The 20,831-nt window shown below is 37.7% G+C and overlaps 1 protein-coding gene across 6 annotated transcripts in view; it reads left to right on the top strand.

Moving 5' to 3' along the window:
- PDE4D (phosphodiesterase 4D) overlaps positions 1–20,831 on the top strand; it is a 674,141-nt gene that overhangs the window by 548,920 nt on the left and 104,390 nt on the right. For all 6 annotated transcript variants that reach the window (XM_038170325.2, XM_072031125.1, XM_072031126.1 and 3 more), the window contains 3 exons: positions 1,344–1,535; positions 15,404–15,440; positions 20,355–20,428. In XM_038170325.2, the coding sequence (XP_038026253.1) occupies positions 1,344–1,535; positions 15,404–15,440; positions 20,355–20,428 (303 nt within the window). The remainder of the gene's footprint in view (positions 1–1,343; positions 1,536–15,403; positions 15,441–20,354; positions 20,429–20,831) is intronic.

Genomic DNA, 20,831 nt, shown 5'->3' with positions numbered 1-20,831 from the left:
TTCAAAAGATCTATTTTAGTTGCATTTTTTATAAATGCATACTAACACTTCTTGATACTTAAAAAGTCATGTGATAGATCCTCTGTTCATCCCCCATTCCTATGTGCTCTAGCAGTATTATTTAAGTTCTTGTTAGTACGGTTAGTAGTTATAAACCAAGGTCTTACACACACCTTTTCTCCTATGATGTAAAACTAAAATTGATCATCAGTTTTAGAGACTCAAACAGCCAGGAAAAAACGAAAGTTCTCTTCCACTTCTGGCTGTGTAGAACACCCTACCAGATGCAGACATAAACTTGCTAATCCACGCATTTGTGACCTCTAGATGGCATACCACAACATCTGCAATCTAGAAGCTGAACCACGTGCTCCAAAAGGACTTCATACAGTACCAGACACGGAGATCAGGCTGCTAAGCAACACAGGTTGCCATGAGCACATCATCCAGACTACTCACCCTGCACTGGTTTCTAATTGATTGCAGAGTCCCACTCAAGGTCTCTGTACTATTTTCAAAGCCCTTTTCAGAAGTGTCATGGACTATGTGAAAGAGCATCTTTCTCTCTCTCTTTCATTTCCCCTGATACCTATCTCCCTTCAGCCCCTCATGACAGCAGTACTCCCTAGGAATGGTAAAATTGTTTACCACTTGTGCTACCAAACACCACAACTAGAAGTGCTGGATCAAAACTGTAAAGTTCAAAGACATAAGACAAAACTGGCCAAAAATGTCCACTATGTTTGGCAGTGGGTGTAGAGGTCATTTTTTTTTTCAATCCAGTTGGAAAATAGGAGCTCCCATTAATGTATACAAACATGCCAAAGAACGTGCATACAAAATAATCCCACTCCAGTGCTTGGTTTATTGATAAAAGCCAAAATACCTTCTTGAAGTGTTCGAGTACTCTAGATGGGTACTCTATAACAGATGAGCACTGTGCTGCATTCCAGTGGGAGTCAGGGTAATGAGGGTCCGGCTCAGGAGAAATGTTGCATGAGGAATAAAATAATGCATCATCATGTTTCTTTGGGTGTAGAGCTTATGAGTTCTCAGCATGCAAAGAAGCATATAGCTTTCTATATTCCTAATAGCGGTTTGCATTTTTTTTTCTTCTACCAAATTTATATTCCTTCAGACTTATTCTTTTTGGTTATAAGAAATTGTAAAGTTTATTTCTTGTGTGCCTTGATTTTTCCTTAGCAGGGGAACTGGGCAGGTCATGATTTCCCCATAATTATAAAGAAGCAAATGCCTAGTGATGACTGCCATGAACTGAGTATTCATTATTTTCAAAACTCCTGTGTCAATGGCATAAATCTTTTTGTCCTTTCTTTTTGCAGTTTCGATGTAGACAATGGTACATCGTCGGGACGAAGTCCCTTGGATCCCATGACAAGTCCTGGATCAGGGCTAATTCTTCAGGCAAATTTTGTCCACAGTCAACGGAGGGAGTCTTTCCTTTACCGGTCAGACAGCGACTATGACCTTTCTCCAAAGTCCATGTCTAGGAACTCCTCCATTGCTAGTGATATGTAAGTGCATTATAAAATACTTTTAACATATGTTTTGTGCTATTATGGGGTTAATGACTTTCCAACCACAAGAAATGCCTATAAAAATCAAAGAGAATAATTACCCATGTTAAGAAATGGGTAATTGTTTATTTCTTTATTTATGCTTGTATTTGTTTCTGTGGTTTTGTGAAAATAAGGATATCATGGGTTTCATGTTTTTATACACTGTATTAACTTTGATAGAATATTAGAAAAAATCAGTACTGATGTATCAAAACACTAAAGAGAACTCAGATTTCTTGGTTGTTATGATCTTTTCAATGCAAGCAATACAATCTCAATTTCTGCCTCTTAATATTCGTAAGAAAAAGATTCAATTTATTTGTAATAGGTGCTTTTTGGTGTTTAAAGAAAAGATTTGGCAGATGGCTTGGGTTGGAAGAGACTTTAAAGATCACCCAGTTACAACTCCCCTGCTATTGGCAGGGACACCTCCCACCAGACCAGGTTGCCCAAAGCCCCATCCACCCTGGCCTTGAGCACCTTCAGGGATGGGGCATCCACAGCTTCTCTGGGCAGCCCGTGCCAGTGCCTCACCACCTCTGAGTAAAGAGGTTCTTCCTTATATCTAATGTAAACCTACCCTCTTTTAGTTTAAAACCTATCCCCACTGTACTCCCTGAAAAAGAGTTCTTCTGAATATTTCCTGTATAATTTGAGATTCCTATTCTCACGTATCACTTTTAGAAGTGTTAATTAGTCTATCTAATTATAACTTACTTCTCATGTAAGTGTCAAGGTGAGTAAAACTCATGCCTTTACAGATACTTTAAGGTCCATACATCAGTTAATCCCAGAAAAACACCAGTCCCTCTTGCCTTTTTGTAAAGAAAAAGCGTTTCCTTTGTAAATTGAGACCTTCATCCAGTAAATCTTCTGACATAGAACCTTTCTTCTAAATGTACAAAAGTCAAGCTCTTAGTGTGGCACCCTTGTAGGGAAACATTTAGAACCATTTTTATGATCAAGGGCCAATCCAGGTCGGTGCATTGCTTATATGCGTCATTTCAATTAAGAATTCAATTAGTGCTCCATCCTTGAACCTGTAATCCACTTCTGTATTTCCTAGAATTCTGGGTAATATTTCAGTACATAGCAATAAATTGTATAAAAAAAAAATAATTATGGAAACAATGAGCACACTTTCTTCCTTGGATATTTCTATGTATTCTTTCTGTCAAAAATTTCTCATAACAAATCTGCATATAAAGTTTAGTCAACCGCACATCTGGATAGATTTTAATACATGTAGTCTCCTGTCATAGAATTGTTTTGTTAAGGTCAATGCTCCTGAAACGTTTTAGGATTGGACTGTATTAGGAAATGTAAAATGCTAGTGGTTTTGACCATATAATGTTAATCTAGTATCAGTAAGCCTCATTATAATGAATTTGATTATATCACAGAAATGAACTAAAGGGAAACCAAGGAATTAAAGGGAAAACAAACAAACAAAAAAAAAAAAAAAAGGAGAAAATAGTGAAGAATATATACAAAAAAAAATAAATCTCTTTATATATGGGTTCAAGGAGATACAGGATGTGCATGGAAAGGAAGCTCAGTGAGGGTTCTTAAAATAAAGAAATCACTTTAGGTCAGGAGTTTCCTAAACAAGGTAGACGCTGAAAGATTTGTCAGCGTCTGTCCACAAGAATATTTAGACCACTCACAAATTGTTCTATTTCTGTTTTGCATCTATATGCATATTTAATTCTAAGTATTGTATGTTTCTTATGCATGAGCAACATATATTACAAAACATACACAAAATTAAGGCACATAAGAGTTTAACCTTGAATCCTCTGATTTTTTTAGTGCTTGAGTTACCAACCTCAATATTTCACTTTATAAAGCAAACTAGCAAATGAAATGCATGCATCTTATATGTGGAATGAATATAACAAATATTTCTGGTGTTTCTAGTACTCAGAGGTAGTGTGCTCATAGTAGTACATTCCACTTCAGATGAAACAAAACCAAAACTTCAAGGTTTGTCAAATATGGAGTGTAATGGTTAATGACAGCCAGTGGATGGCAGTGCTAAAGCACTGAATTCTTTATTCTACCATTATTGTTTGCATTGCTGCAGCAGCTCTGAGCTGCAGCCAAGGGACGGAACCCAGCTGTGCACAGCTCTTTGAAACCTCAAGGCAAAATGCTGTCCTCTGCCACAAATGACCTAAAAGCAAAGCAAAAGATGATAACCAGGAGACTAATACAGTCAGATAGTATCCTCAGGAAAAGGAACAGAGTGAATCTCTGTGCCCAAGGTAGAAAACCTCACATAGCAACCAGAGAGAGTTCATTCAATGAGTTGAGATGGAATGTAACAGAAACAGGACCCGAAAAGAGAAAAGTGGAGAGTTTTTAAAATCAGATAGACTACAACAGACTACAACATACTGTAAAGTATGAAGAGCTTCCTCAGATTAGAGGAGGAAAAGAACAAAAGGTAGGATGAGTGCAAGGCAACTCAGATAGAAGGTTAATGGGCCAAAACAGTGGGTGCATTTAAAGCTTTTCAAGAGGCTGAAAAAGCAGCAGTATAGAAGGAAATGGAAAAACAAATCAAAAGGAGTAGGAGTCTGTAATATTTTTTCAATTAACCCTTGGAACAAATATCTTAAACCTAGAGAAAGAAATCTTAGAACATGAAGATGACATGAGAAGATTAGTAAAAGCCATTCAAGGCTGTAAAATGTAAAGTCAATGTGGTTTAGACAGGGAGCTACCAGGTCTAAGGCAGAAGAGCACAGATGCATTTTGAAGCCTGACTGGGATTTCTAGCAGGGAGACAAGGATATGCAATATCAAGAAAAGTGACCATATGAGTGAGTCAATATAAGGAATTACAGGGTAATATCCACGACGAGAGACTGGAAAACAAGTTTAAAGAATGGAAAATAAAATTTGAAAGCTCCTAACTGCAAGGCTACAGCACAGAGAAAAAAGAGAACAGCAGCAGCAAGCTGAAAGATGAGAGCAATCATTAATGTTGTATTGGAATGATTGTCTCATGACATCTGAAGACATTATTGAAACAGGGAGCTATGAATGTGGATGTCTTGCAATGGCACCCTGATTACTTGATACTCACCTGATAAACTGCTTTTGCTACTCAGAACTTGCAAATATAAACAGAGGAGGCAATGGTTAACCCTTTTTATGCTTCTCTTGGTAAGGGATCACTGCCTTGATTAACACTGCATGTGATCTAATTTATAAAGAATCTCCATTTTAGCAAAACCCAGGTCTCTAATGTGATGAAAATAAATAAATAAATTGATTATCCAGTGAAATCATTAGCATTGCTGTAAACTTGAGAAAGAAAGCAACAAGCAGCCCACTGACTAGAGCAGAGCTCATGTTTTAACCACACTTCAAAGGGAAAAAAGCAGTGTTCATAGTTCCCTATGGTACTGAAGAAGCAGACCAGAGTGTAGCAGATGAGACCAGAGTACCAAGACACTCTTAGTTTGGAAGAGTGCTTGAGTTCCCTAATGTTTTCTGAATGCATTTAGGAGAAAAGGTATTTTCCAATAAGCACTCATGTCTGCCTTATACTATTTCCACAAGGCCACTGAATGCAGTCCAACATCCTAGCCTCTCAAGGACTTGGCCAGTTGAACCTCACTTAGTGAAAAATAGCTGTTGTGGGGAGTTTTGGAGGATCCTGTGGGGAGGCTCAGCACTGTTCCCTTCAGGTAAAATATCAATGTAAACTCTAACTTGCATAATTACACAAAACTTGCAAATTTCTGTTCATCCTTGCTTTCAACTTCAAAACACCCAAACACGGTCACAAAACATAATCTGTAGAGAATGGCAGGTCATTGACCTGGTGATCTGCTAAATGGCCAAATGGCCAACATTCCATCCATTTCCCAAGCAGTCCAGCCTACTGCTCTTCAGCCAGTACCATCTGTAGATAACAGCATTCCTCTGCTGATAAAATCAATATCAAGAAGACACAATTTACTTAGGGATTTGTTTTCCCTGTAACAAGAATATAATACTGCCTCCTCATAGAGGACATGTTGCTCTGTTAGATTCTATTGGTAAACCTTTGCTATATGTCTCCAAAAATTTAATTACATATATACATATATCCTCTCTTTGAATAAGAAAACCTGATTCTGGACTACTTAGGAACACAGAGAGCCTGTGTTGTCTGATAAACATGACATACAAAGATTTGGGTCTGTTTAGCCAGGGTGGATTATCCCTTTCTTCAGTAGCTAGAGAAATAGTTGTGGGATTTTAAATTCTGTGGGGGTATTTTTTCCAGAATGAAGACAAAATAATCTGTAATTTTACAAAGAATAAAGATTAGCAGAGTTATTCTGGCTGCAAAAATATATCTTAAATAAAGGGAAATTCCAGGATTGGGTGTTCCCGTATTTGTCAGTGACTGGCAGGTCTGGTCCTGACCTGAAGCTGCAAACGGTTTGAAATATCCCTTTAACCAGCACATGGAACAATTGAGGTATACTTGCACACACATTTCCCAGTTCTTGACAGTTTGTTCAGTTTTTAAAACTTGCATTGTATTCCATCTGGATCAGATCAGATGTGTAAAGGGAAAGTACTTACAAATATTGGCAGACAAACATGGCAAACCTGGATGGTTACTGAGGTTCACCCAAGGTTTTAATATGGCAACAGAATCATGAAATGAAGATATATGTTTTCATCCTGAACAGGAAGCCAAATTACTAGTGATACAGCTTATTCTTCTGTTTCTGAGCCAGGAATGCTTGGATTTATTAATATAATACTGTGAGTATAAATCCAAAATTAGGGAGAAAGATACCCTTTTCCCTGAAAAGTGATCTACATAAAGTTCTGACAAAGAGACTAGCAAAGCAGAAGAAACACACAGGTAATGAGCAGATTAATTGTACCTCCATTTAACAAATGAGAAATAATTGTCTTTCCAGATAGATTGTTGTTGAAATGTCGTATGGTTTCCCTGTTTATCTTTTTTTTTATTTTTCTTTTCTTTTTTTTTATTTTTCTTTTCTTTTTTTTTCTTTTTCTTTTCTTTTTCTTTTTCTTTTATTAAAAATCAGCTATGATGAAGTACTTTCAATTTAATTTAAGCTTAGAAACAATTTTAATGAAAAAATTTAGTATGTTGTTTGAGACATTTATTTATCTGTGCAAAGAAAAGCATTTAATTGGCTGTAGGAAAAATAGGCCAATATTTTGCTTCATTGGGTTTGTTTCTTTGTCTTAAGAACTTTTAAACTGAATAAATTAGGTTGCAGCTTGATTTAAGTAATTAATACTTATAATCTTTTTTTTTATTTTTTTTTTAACAACTATCAAAAATATTTTGAAAAAAAAAGACCACTGTGTCCTTTCTAGTTGCTAGAACATTTTACAAATGTGATACAAACTGAAGAATGTAGTAATGTCCAATTTTCTTAAATTGAAGTAAGTTTGAATCATAGAATCATAGAATATCCTGAGTTGGAAGGGACCCATAATGATCATCGATTCCAAGTCCTGGAAGTACACTGGGACACCCAAAAATAAAACGTTATGTCTGAGAGCATTGACCAAAAACCTCTTGAACTCCAGCAGCTCGTTGCTATGACTGCTGCCCTGGGGAGCCTGTTCCAGTGCCCAACCACCCTCTGGGTGCAGATCCTTTCCCTAACCCCAGAGAGCAGAGCTCAGCGCCTGCCCCTCCGCTCCCCTCGTGAGGGAGCTGCAGGCCGCCATGAGGCCTCCCCTCAGCCTGCTCTGCTCAGGGCTGAACAAACCAAGGGAACTGGGCCACTCCTAGAGGGCCACACATTTGTCTTGTCCTCTATACCCTTCACCAACTTTGTAGTCCTCCTTTGGACACTCTCTGATAGTTTTATGTCCTTCTTATTATATGTGGTCCCCACAACTACACACAGTAATTTTGCGATAACTTTGTTTTGTTGGTGGGAAAACAGTTATGTCATAAGCCAAAAAAAGAATATTTTTGCATTGAGAAAGTTTGTTTTGATTTGTGTTTTAATTCAGGAGATCCTAAGGTGTTCTTGTATGCCTTTATGTGGCTGGTGAATACAGATTTATTTATTTTTTTAATGAAATTCAAATTGATTTTATTTAATGTTCAGACAGTACAGAATCATAATTGGTCTGAATACTAAAACCTATTCATTTTCCAAACAGAACTCTCGGCTGTAAAACACATCAATTCCCCTATGAAGACTTTTAACATCAAGTTTCTTTTTCTTTGTGGGGTGGAAATATTAGATGTTTGAAATAACATGCCATGTTACTTACTGCTCCTGCAGTAAATAAGGTAAACTGAATTGCTAAACATCTTTGGTCAAAGATTAAAAGCATGATACTAAAAATGATTCGTAGCAGGGATTTCAGGGATTTCATACCGGTGTTTGCTACACAGATCTACTGCTGCAATGAAGGGGATGGAGGATGTTTACCTTCTGTGTGCACATATGTACATGCAATAGTGAAGGATGGGAACAGTGTGGAGAAAGTGAACCTTGTAAAGAGAAATTTGAATGTTTCTGGAGAAGCTTCTTAGGCTGTTTTTCCAGCTTACGCACAGGCCGAACTTATTTCACAACCCAGAAGAACATTAGTTCATGTTTCATCCCTCAGGGCACAAACAACTCTCTGTATGCATGCAATGGTGCTCATGTTGTCTTAACTGTGGAGCTTGTTCTCTCAAAAAGGAGAATCTGAAATTCTGATGTTGCCTTGTTTTTCTTGAAGTCTTTAAGTGTGTGTGTGTGTGTGTGTGTGTCTGTGTCTGTGTCTGTGTCTGTGTCTGTGTTTAGCAGCCTTTAAATTTGGTTAAGGGACTCCATTTTCTAAACCGTGAAGCTGAGAAAATCTTGTGGCTGGCTCACAGCAAGCTCTCTCAGGCTGGGAACTTACCTTGAGTAGGTGCTGTTTTTAACAGCCCTGCTTTCATTCCTTTTAGAGGAGAAATCTTTCAGCCTGCATTAGCAGAAATTTCCATGCAAAGTCATGTCTTTCTTCAGAAGTAACACAATTGTATCAGTTCTCAATGCTTAAATGTATGAAGCAGGGACAAGCAACCCAGTGACTTCTGCTTAATATCAGTCCAAGGCAATACATTTTATTTACATTTGCAACAAGCTAAGAGTTTACGTGTGTCAGCTAATGCAATTTAAAATGATTAATAGTAACTCATTAAGCTGCACTAACTTGATTGCTTCCAGTCATGTGTACACACCCATTCATTAATTTTCTCTGACCTGAGCAGAAAACAAATCTATCCTTTAGTCACTGATGCTCATTTGTTTTGCAGCCTTGCTTAGAGCTAAATGATGATTTCTGTTGTATGAACAGTCCAACAATGGCACTGCTGAATTGGCCTGGACTCTTCTGATTGAGTTCAGCTCTTTTGTGGTTCAAAGTACTATACCATCTAGCTTAATATAGTCCTTCCTTCAACATAAAAAACAAATTTCCACACTGCAGTAACTTCTTTTACCATGCCATTGCCACCGTGACACCCAGGCAGACTGCCTTCTAATTTTAGAAGGAAAATCACTTACACCAATGAAGCACACTGGCAAGTCCATGGTCTATTTCTATTTAAGGCTGAATAAGTCTGCTAGACTGAATACAAGCCAGTTGCTTGGAGTTATCGACTGTACTTCTGATGTATTATGGTAAGATTAAAGCATTGAAGGTTGATGGCTTTTTGGAGCAATGTGAATCATCAAATCATAAAATAGTTTGGGTTGGAAGGTACCTTTAAAGACAATCTAGTCCATACCCTCTGTCTCCACAGGCAGAAGGGGTATCTTTCTTTAGATCAGGTTGCACAAAGCCCCATTCAGCTTGACCTTGAACAGCTTGGTCCTCCTTGAACTCTTCCAAATGTGCTGTGATGCTGTCATAGGAGATGAAAGTCCAATAATATTCCTGTAGCACATTATGTGGAATGGGAAAAAGTACATATTGTGATACTTCCAATTCTTTCAGTTAATCTCCTGATTCTGACTTCAGCCCTTGCGACAATCCTGAACTGATTTTCTGGATTTGACGGGTCTTGGTTCAGATGACTATCACTCAGATATAATTAGCTGCTCTTGTCAACCAGCAAAATCCCTTGTTCCTAGTCTTCTCAAAAGAACACATGCTGTGGTGTCATGCTGGGAAAGACACAGCAAGGTACATATTTAACCAGATAATACTTTCTGATAATGTGTGGATTAAACCTCAAGATCCTAATTTAAAAACACCTTACTTCCAACTGAATTGCATTAGCACACAAGATAAGGAGATCTTTCAAGACTTGGAAAAACAGAATTATATCCATTACAAACTAAAGGAGCAGCTCACTGTTCCTTCTGTAATTCAATTGGAAGTAAGATTGTAAATCAGGTAGCCTAACACTGGTGACTACAACAGAGCAGACTCCATGTATTCAAAGGCTTCTTTCAAACCTGGTAAACTGTATCTTCAGAAACTGAGCTGCTAAGAAGGTCGCATGAAAAATTAAATCCAACTTAGCACCTCCCTATAAAAAATATTCCTTCTACCTTGAAAGTTCCAGGTGCATTAGTACATGACATATCTTGATGCATATTAGCCATGTGTTATAATCCACATTTGTTCTGGGCTGTCTTTTGGATCTCTGATTATAAGGAGGCCAAGTATTGTTTTTGTGCTCCATATGAATCTAATTGGGATATTTGAAAACACTCAAATCTGCAGTATTTGCTAGTGAAATTTATGTTGGAGAAGTGTTTTTGTTCTGTTTTGTTCTGTTTTCTTTTATTTTCTTATGGTGTGTTTCTTAAGTCTTAACTTAAATAGTTTTCTGATAGTCCAAGGAGAACCACTATAACCAGCTTTTATTTTGCCTGGAATAATGGACCTCTCAGGGACTTTGGTTTTCTTTTTATTTTCTTCAAGTAGAAGACTGCATTCATCTTCATATTCTTTCATATTTTGTGTGTGAACAGTATGGATTTTCCCTTGCTGTTAAGTTTCATATATTTCTAGAGAGAATAATAATTAAAAAAATAAAAATGCAACTGTGTGAAAACGGAGTTGATTCTTGTCATCATGTGTCAAAAGCCTTAGCTCTTTGCTGCAAAGATGCCAGACAGCCACTGTCTCCTAGGGCTTTTCAAAGTCTGTTGTCAGCTTTATTCTTTCAAATAGACTATGTCCCAAGTTTGTAATTGAAGAATCCAATGCAGATTATGCTAGTTGGCTTTAAAGATTGATCAGCATTCTCAGCCAGTATGTATCGTTGGGTGATGAGTGAGTTTTTCATTCAAACAGAGTGTGGCAAACCAGTATGATCATGTTTTAAAACGATATGGTGTCAACATTATTTTCCACTACTCTCATAACTAACACTATATAAATTGTATGAAGATTAACAGCAATTTTATTTCACAGATTCACAGAATAATTTCTATTTGAAAGGATCTCTAGGGGTCATCCAGTCCAACATCCCCTGCTCAAGCAGGGACACCTAGACACCTAGAGCAAGTTGTTTTGTACTACATCTAGACTCTTTTGAAGATCTCCAAGAAGGGAGATTCCACAACCTCCCCAGGCAACCTGTCCTAGTGCTCCATAATGTGTACAGTAGACTGCTTCCAGATGGTCAGAGGGAACCTCTTGTGTTCTAGTTTTTGCCTGTTGCCTCTTGTCCTGGCAGTGGGCACCACTGAAAAGAAAGGTTCTGTTCTTTTCGTATACACTGATAAGGTCCCCTCTGAGCCTTCTCTTTGCTTGGGCAAACAGTCCTAGCTCTTTTATTCTCTCCTTATATGACAGGTTCCTTCATCATTTTTTCAGCCCTTCATTGGGCTCTCTGCAGTCTCTCTTCCACTTGTAGAAGGAAGTTATTGTGAATGTATTCCAGGAACCTCCTGGATTGTGTGTGCCCTGTTATGTTGTCTATCCAACAGATATCAGGGTGGTTGAAGTCCCAGGGCCTGCAAACTTGAGGTTGCTCCTGTATGTCTGTCTAAGAAGACTTAATGTGCTTGTTCTCCTAGATCAGGTGGCTTGTAGGAGACCCCCATCAAAATTCACCTAACCCAGCCCTCCCTTTAATTCTAACCCATGGACATGTTAATTGCTGTCCTGTAATTGGGATAGAAGAAACAAACTAATGCCAGTCTTGAGGAGTGGAAGGCAGAATTTGTGTACATAGTGTTCAGCAACATTCATGTGAACATACACGTCTAACTTCTGACTTAACGTGGTACTCTTTTCTCTTCTCCAGAGTGGGGACCATTACAGGTTATACAGGGAAAGTTCTAGTCTGTCCTGTAGGAAAGGTTAGGAAACAAAAACCAGAAAAACACAGGAGGACAGGCTTCATCACTTTAACATGGTGAAAAACCTGCAATGTTTTATACAATCGTTGGTCTACTATTGGTAATTTGGACTGTGTGTAACATTGATTCAACTTGTGTGGAGTGTTATGTTGTTTAACCTTTTGATTGTTTGTTTGTTTGTTTTTGTGTTGGTTAATTCAATCATTTAAAATTTTTGGCTATGTGAAAAATTATCCTACTTTCAAATTTATCTTGCTTTTAAAAAGTGAACATATGAACAACTATGCCAGGCGTTCTAGTTAACTGTTTTAACAGTGATGTGAAGAATTTATTCTAACTTTAAAGGTTAACAACTCTGTCTGAATTTATAAGCCTGTGATACATTGCACAGGATTTACACTCCTCTTGTTGCCTCTGTATATAGGTGTGTGGCACTACCCTGTCCAGAATCCAAACAGAGTCATCTATCAGCTTCTATATCATCAGAAGCGAAAATAGTACAACATTCATAAGTTGCAGTGTCCTGATTCAGTACACTGTAAAACGATAGCACCTTGATTAAATCATATGTTCTTGCTCTTCTATACAAAAAGTAACACAGCCAGTTTGGATACTTCTACTCCCTTTTTGAACACTCTCACCTTTTCCAGATTTTCTCACCCAGTATGGACTGAAGATTACTCAATACACTATGCAATTGTTTTTCTGTCCAAGTTTGTCTGGCACATGCTAAACTACTTTGTGAAAACTGTGGATATCTGTGCTTTCAATACATCTTCCCCAAATAATGACAATTTCTGTAACTGTTACTCTTGACAGAAGGGGTATTTGAAATATGAAAGTGAAATCCTGGATTGGTTCCAGTGCATTAAATTAATATTTAATAATGTCACCTCTAATTAGCCACAGTATTTTATCAGTATTCTCCAGTGAAATGCTATTCTGCAAAAGTTTAAGTAGAATAATGTTTGAAATTTACAGTAGTGGAGTGAAGCTATTTGATACATATATAAAAGAAATACATGGAAGAATGTCCAGCAATGTGTACTTATTGCCTCTCAGAAGTGCTTCAACATTCAAGGGATGGCAAACAGGGCCATTGAATTAAGAAGAGCAATGAAATACCACTTCCAGTAAGGAAGCCTACAACAGATGTTGAAAACAAGGACCATTCTATTTTCACAGTTTTGCCAATTGATGCTTAGTCAGTGAATTACTGATTGCCAGAGAGCAGAACTCAGCACCTGCCCCTCTGCTCCCCTCGTGAGGGAGCTACTGGCCACCCTGAGGCCTCCCCTCAGCCTGCTCTGCTCTGGGCTGAACAAACCAAGGGACCTCAGCTGCTGCTCATACGTCTTCCCCTCAGATGCTTCACCGTCTTTGCAGCCCTGAACAACCTGAGTAATAGATACAGTGGGTAGAAGGAAGACTGACAAATTACTTATTTGACGCTTTAGGCTGTTCAATCTTTGCAGAAGCCATACAGATAACTAAGGTGTAATTCCTTGCTTTACATAGCTGGGCCTCTTTGTCAAAAAAACAAGGGAAGAGAAAATGGAGATCCTAACCAATACACAAATAGCAAAAACCTTTTTTAAAAGGGAAAACAATCTATTTTACTGAGGAAAGATAAGACAGCTGTCACACAGCAGGTTATACTGTTTCACATAACTTGAAGACAAAGAATATATTTTTTATGGAAGTGAGGTAATGTACATATCTACCTTATGGCTATTTAAATGAAGAATGAGAGAAAAGGAAAAGATGCATTAGGCTTATCTTCTTTGAAACCTTTGTTATACAATTTCTTTATGACTTACTCTTCCACTGTTTGTGTAGCTATATAACATATTAAGCAATGCTGATTAGAAATGACAGTCTTTTTATTTTGTAAATTATTACCAAAGGATGTGGCATGCACTTTTGCTGTGAAGGCACACTTGCCAAGACTACATCAGTCTGACCATAAGAAGTAACAATTTTCTTTCCTTTCAGTCAGGATCAAAAAAGGAAGAGGTCTGATCTTTCCATTACCATGAAAATCTGTGTTAAATGCCATGTGTACCGCCTTTAATTTCCAAAGAAGAGTCATCAGTTTTCCTAGTCTTTGCTTTTTCAGGAATGCAGAAAAATTCTGTTCCACTTCTGATGGGAAGGTCGAGGATTTTCCTCCTTGGCTGCCTGAGGAAGTCATTGTTGTCAGAATGCTTAAATAAATGATATTTATGCAGAAGTGGTTGGGATACAGTGAAAACTTTCCACTTGACCGGACAGTGTGTAAACCTGATCCTCACACTAAACCAGAAGAAACATAGCACCATGGGAGTAACTTAGAAGCTTTAATTGTCTCATGAAACCAAATCCAATTGGTTATTATAGACATGATGAATCATCCCAGGGCATTAACAAGGGAGTTAATGACCAGCTGGTTTTAAGAGCTCTATTCATTTTCATAGGGTCATGAAAACATCATGAAATGCCTTAGACCTTGATTTGAAAATGTGTTATTAAATGCTCATAGTTCATGCTTAAATAACCTGAAAACAGCACCAAAGCAATGGTATTTCTGCTGAATGATTTCAAGTCCAAATACAACTTAGAAATTATCATGGCAAATTCACTTCAGTAAAATACAGTCATATTCAATTTTTGTCTTTGGAACTTGTCTTTTTCTTTTAATCTTGATTGCTGCCGTCTACTAGATATGATAACTGAAAACTCAAGTTTTCCCTCCCCACACAGTTCAGATGAAACTGGGCAGATACCCATGCTTCAGTCCCCCATCAGTTTCTTCCTGCAGTTGTCCAGTGTTCCTTTAGCCCTACATGTGACTACACGTGGTACGTTGTGTGCAACTTCAATATTTTATTCATGAGGCAAGTGGGAATAACTTCACAGCATAAGCCAACGTCTCTGTGCAAGTGTTTCAGCACAGAAGTGAAGAAACCCCTCTTTTCCTGCCTCCCTTCTCTGCTACAGCACGTCATCCCGACACCTTGCCCTACGTCAGCCAGAGTGGTGTGGGTGAGGTTGCCACAGCAACAGCACACTCTTGGTTACACCCCCTGTAACTACATGATTGTGAGTCAGTTCAAAAGTTTTACTAGGTTTTTATTAGTCTGTGATGCACTGCCCAGTCATCTGCAGTTACTCGCCTGGCCCCTGCTCACAAACCTGCTAGCAACCCTTAATGTAATCACTCTCAGTGTTCTCCTTTTGTCCTTTGGGATGAAATCTCTGCAGGTCTGCCCAATGCAGTCACCTGTCCAGAAAGCTGTGCAGAAACTGGTTGGTTCATCAGCCGTCCCATAGATACACAGGTAATTGGGCAATAACTAATTTGGTATTTGCTTTTCAAAAGAATCTGTGAAGCAACGGTAGAGTGTAACTGTTGAAGAGTAAACCTGGAGTAACCCAGAGCGCACTGTAAAACCTCATTTTCTCTCTGTAAAATTAGTAGCAGTGAGATGACTTTCATTAACATCTAACTTACAACTCTGCTCATTTTTTCAGACATGGAGATGACTTGATTGTGACACCATTTGCTCAGGTAGGCACAATTTTGCCTTATTTCTCACATGATCTTGCAACCTAAAGTCCAGGAGGCCAAAACAGTTCTTTTCCACTGTTAATATTACATAAGATTTGTTTGCATGAAACAGGAAAAACCTCCCTAAACAAACACCCATATACCTTTGACTCTATTACGTATACCTGTATGCTCTATATCTTTTTAAATGTTTTTTCAACTATCTGAAAAGTTGAAGTGCAAGAACACAAAAAAAATGTTAGCTTGCAGGGTGTTCAAATACCATAGCAGACAGTCATGATGAAGACAAACCTTTCTTCTCTTATTATACTGCTGTTTACGATTACAATGCCTTGTGATTTTTTTTTTATGCATACAATGTAAGGAAATTTTTAGATGCAAGATAAGCTTTACCCAGAATACTTATGTTCTTTTACAAAATCAAATCTATTTGATTTTTCTTTTAAGATTTTATGTTCTATAAAATAACAAATAAAAAATCTTAGTAATTTAGATCAAATCTAGTGATTTCAATTTTTAGCAGCAGAGCTGTCTCATCATGTATGAAAAGTAAATGTGTTGGTATTCCTTGAACTCATGATAGGTACCCTGTAATAGACAGAAAGGAAAGTTAATTCAGTGAAAGTACAGAAAAAATAAATCTGGAAGTCATATGTGATTGAAAGTGAATGGAAAGAGAAATGTTGAGATACACAACAATTCCAAATATGAATAATGTGTCCAACTTTAGTCTAAATACACAGGTTGTTTACAGTTCTGTTGCATACAATGAATATAGGCAATTGTAGTGTAACTTAACTGATAAAATAAATTGTGGTGTCCTTTCAGTTCATTTCAGTTTCATTACAGTTCAGATATGGTGTCTTCATATATAACACTGGTTGATTGAAACCTTAATATGAAGATTACCTTCATCCTTTACTAGCAGAGAATAGATTGAGTCTGGGCCTTTTCTAACTATGTTTTATGACTTCCCAAATAGTAAATATTCCTCAATAATAGAAAGAGAAGAAATTACCATACAAACAAACAAACAAACAAACAAAAAGGTAAAACCACTTCTGGGTTCCATTAGTTCCTCCGGAAACATAAAAACACTAACTCTTAAGCAGAGAAAAAATTCAAATTATATGATGGTCAAAAAATCCAGTACTTCAGTTGAGTTTATGTTCATTTTCATCTGAATTTTATTATAAATTTTATTACAAATTATGCCACATAGATGAGACAAGTTATAGTACACCTAGAAAACCAATAAGTGTTACACCAGGCTTTTTTCACCTGGTAGAAAATACCCGATTTGTGTCAAGGGCAGCTTGGTATTCCTGTGGGCATAGACAGACATGCTTCAGCAATTGGAGCAGGAGTAGTCGCACTGAGTTACTGTAATACATTTTGTGAGTTTTTTTTACTGTTTCGATGGAAAACCCTGTTAGCAGTGGTTTAAATCAACCTGTTTTCATTTGCGTTGGAGAGAAGGAAGAGAGCAGGGTCAGCTATCGCATCATATTCCCCAACATAAGAGGAATTGATAAGCACTTGAGAAACGGTGCCTAACAGAGGGGACATGATGTCTAATTATACTCTTCAGAAAAACTTTGTCCTTGTCTAAGAATGATTTCAGTATGCAAAAACCTATCCTTGTGGGGCCTGTTCACAAATTATATCTGCAGATAAACACAGGACTCACCCCTCTGAAATACATTAGCAGCATTAGGATCACACACAGGACTTAAGGAATTGTGTCCCATATGCCAGTACAATGTCTATACATCACACAAAACAGCTTTTAGATTTTTTTAATGTCCTCTTCTTAGTAAGAGCAATATTTCATCATGTAGATGCATTTTTGTGTTGTAAACAGCCAAAGCTTCCTGGTGACACCAGGTATTGGAATGCATGCTCCATTTATTTGAAAACATCCATATTTTCTTCCATTGATCAGGAAGGATGTTTCATCCAATCGTGAGCCACCAGGTGGTAATAACTCCAGTTTTAGCTTTTCGATTACTGTTCAGCACATTACCATGGCACTGTGGCTGCATTCATTACTGCAGGCAGCACGGCATGCTGTGTCCCTCACACAGAATCTGCCCCCAAGTCAATTTGCTATTTTTACCAGAAATGAGATTCAGTAAACCAGATACAAAAATTGTCTTAAGTATAACATTAGTTATGCTTCCCTGGGTTATAATATAAAGAAACTGCTATAATTAATTGTTAGAATTTCAGCTTTCAAAATAAAATCATTTGAGTGATTTGAAATTGAATGACCAATTTTTTTATCATCAAAGAAGTTTGATTTTTTTTTTAAGTTCACTAATGACTGTATACAACTTAATTTTTGAAATTATATAGTTATTTAGGGATTAAACCTCAAAGAGATTTGCAGACTGGTTGCTTTTTTGCTCACAGATCTAACTCTGGAAACATTAAGCACAAATGGGAACCTTGTAAACAGAGAAACTGTCATTCAATATATTTAATATCATAGATGCATAGATATTTACACTGACACAATAAATCTATTTGTTTGGTTGCACTGAATTCTGGAGCTAATGGCCAGTTTTAGTTGTCATTCTGACAATCTTTTATATTTATTTGGGGTCCTCTTGCTTTTGCAGAATGTGTAAAAATATGTATGCACTATGCTATTGTAGCAGGAATGCTGGGCAGATACTGCCCATTTTATCCCTGGACCTAACCTTACAGAAGAACAGATTTCTAACCTTACAGAAGAACAAATAGGAGGACTTAACAGCTGAATAGTCCAGTCTCCACTTTCCAGAAAAAGAGGGATTCATAATGTCTCAGACTGTGGAAAAGCCTAGACAATGTGAATAATGGTGAGCATGGCACTGAGACTCCCTCACATCTCTTTGGGGACCTGAGTGTGGGTCCATCTAGGCTCATTAGCTTCCACTCATAACTGTCCCTGAGCAATCTAGCAGCTCTGCACACTCCTTCCTCCAGGACCCCAAGTGCTCAGTATCATATTAGTTCAGATGCAACTCATTTCCATGAGGTTTATGTTTTCACATGGGATTGTGCCTAGCCCACTAACCTTTCTGAAACTGAGTCCCATGCAGCAGGTACAGTCATTCATTTCAGTCCAGCGGAGGCTGGGAGCTAGTAGGCATGGATGTGTTTGAGATGGCTCACTGAAGTCACGTAGCTACAGTTGTGCTTGCTCCCAGTTCTCTGTGCACCTTGAATATGCAGATAATTTCAGTCCACCAGGGATTATTGAGGAAGAACCTGCAACCAGGAATACTGACTGTTTTTCCAAGGCCTGAGACATCTCTGAGAGCCACATAGATATGTTTATCTAGTGCACTGCTTCCCATAATAATACTAGTACATACAAGCAATTGCAGCATCTTGGCACACATAGACCAGAACCCAGGCACACTGACCAAAGAAAAACAAGTGCCTGCAGTCACTAAAACGTGTTTATTTAACAGACCCAACATTTTTCCTTTCCTGTCTGTGCACCTGCAACTCATCCTTTGCTTTTAGAATATTCTAAGAAGCAGTTTTCCTTTGTATTTAATGTCTTCATTTTTGAACTTTTGAACTCTAGCATCTTTCTCCTTCTTCCATTCCATGCCACATTTCCATCTGCATATATCAAACATCTAAATATAACATTTGTCACTGTCACTATGACCTGGGCACGCAAATTTGATGGCACAAATAATTATTTGAATTCAGTTCTGAATGTAGAATATGCGATTTTGCCTCCCAATCTCTTGAAAGAAAAATATAGTGGAATTAATTAGGCAATAAATTTATTATCTCAACACATTTAGGAATTACCTACAATAATAGCTTGAATACCTCCAGTGATGAATATCTCTGGAATATTTTTATTACGAGTTTTTCCTTCATTTCTCTCCAACCCCCTTTCTACTTCACGTATAAATTCAAGTGTTCTGTGGAAAGAGGGTTATATCTTCCATGGCTTAGACTTCTGAAAGCCAAATTCCCATTCCCACCTTTGTTAGTGTCTAAAATGCCAGCACCAGTTCACCAGGGAACGAGAATAATCTGTGCTGAGGAGTAGTGGGTAACTACCACAAAGACACAGTGATTAATTTTGTTGCCTCCTCCCATTTGCAGTCTGGTTTTAAGTATTTCATAGTTCCCTCTCTGACATCAGCTGAACTGCCTCTCCATAGTCAGAGAAGTATCCTGTTGTCCTTATGTAGTGCAAAATTTGTTGCATTTATCCAACCTCCTTCAGTGGGGAACGCCTATGCCACTTATACAAAGAAGACGCTTTGCTGCTTCCTCTAGCTGCTGTCTTGCATAAAAATAAGTCCAGAAAGTGAGTACTCCATTTCAATCATCTTCACCAGTGTGTAGAGCTTGTAGATTTGTATCTACAGGCATTTCCTACCTGCTGAGGTGATACCTTCCTCTTTATCTGTCCTCTTGTACTGTCTCCAAATGAATTCATCCCTTAAAGGAGACACGTTTTATTTTTCCTGCCAGTCTAGACAGTCTCATTCCCTTTGTCCTTTGAGTTTTGTGGGGGCTGAACTGCAAATGGAAAAATCTGCAATCATATCTTACGTATGAAGTATTAGGTTTGAATGGGTTATTATCGTCCAAACACGAATGCTTTTATGGTCATTTTAGAGAATTTAGTATTATGTGAAAAACTTTTCCTCCTCTTAAGTAAGTTTGTCTTTAAACAAATAATGAGTTGTTATGATGGAAAAAATAAATAAACTATTGTCCTTGTATTACAGACGTTGTTAAGTAATGGTCAAAAGCTTCAGACAACCAGCCCTGGTAACCTTTTATGTTTTGCAATGTCCTTTCATTTTTCTTTCAGCACAGTGGATTGCAGCTAACTCAGTCTCACCTGTGCAGAAATTTAGACTGAAACCATTTTGTATGTTTCAGGTGCTGGCAAGCCTACGTACTGTACGGAATAACTTTGCTGCATTAACCAATTTACAAGATCGGGCACCCAGCAAGTGAGTGTCAACTTTTTTCAGCAGTATATTTAAATTGTAAACGAGGAATAACAATTAGATGTTACAAATTTCAGTTTGTGTCACCAAGCTTGTATAAAACGTGATGACTAATGACTTTATTAATCCCTTAAATCTACTATACTTAATAGCTGAGACAGCAGCCCCCTTGCCTACTAACTGCGTTTGCATTGCTATCCCTGTATAAATTTTGAGTGGTTTGTGTGTGTGTGTGTGCAATTTCTATGATTTTCAATAAATTAGTCATATGCCAAAGATCATTCAGAAGTGATCATCAGGCAAAGAGTATGAGTTGTGCAAATGAATGAAAGTGAGCATACAGCTACACTCACTGTGAGCTGCTTGCATGATCCAGAGCTAGAAATTATCCAACATATCCACAGTA

The sequence above is a fragment of the Anas platyrhynchos genome, chromosome Z (assembly GCF_047663525.1).
Source record: "Anas platyrhynchos isolate ZD024472 breed Pekin duck chromosome Z, IASCAAS_PekinDuck_T2T, whole genome shotgun sequence".
NCBI classification, from domain to species: domain Eukaryota; kingdom Metazoa; phylum Chordata; class Aves; order Anseriformes; family Anatidae; genus Anas; species Anas platyrhynchos.
The sequence above is the reverse complement of the archived record's forward strand: the minus strand, read 5'-3'. Positions and strand labels throughout refer to the sequence as shown.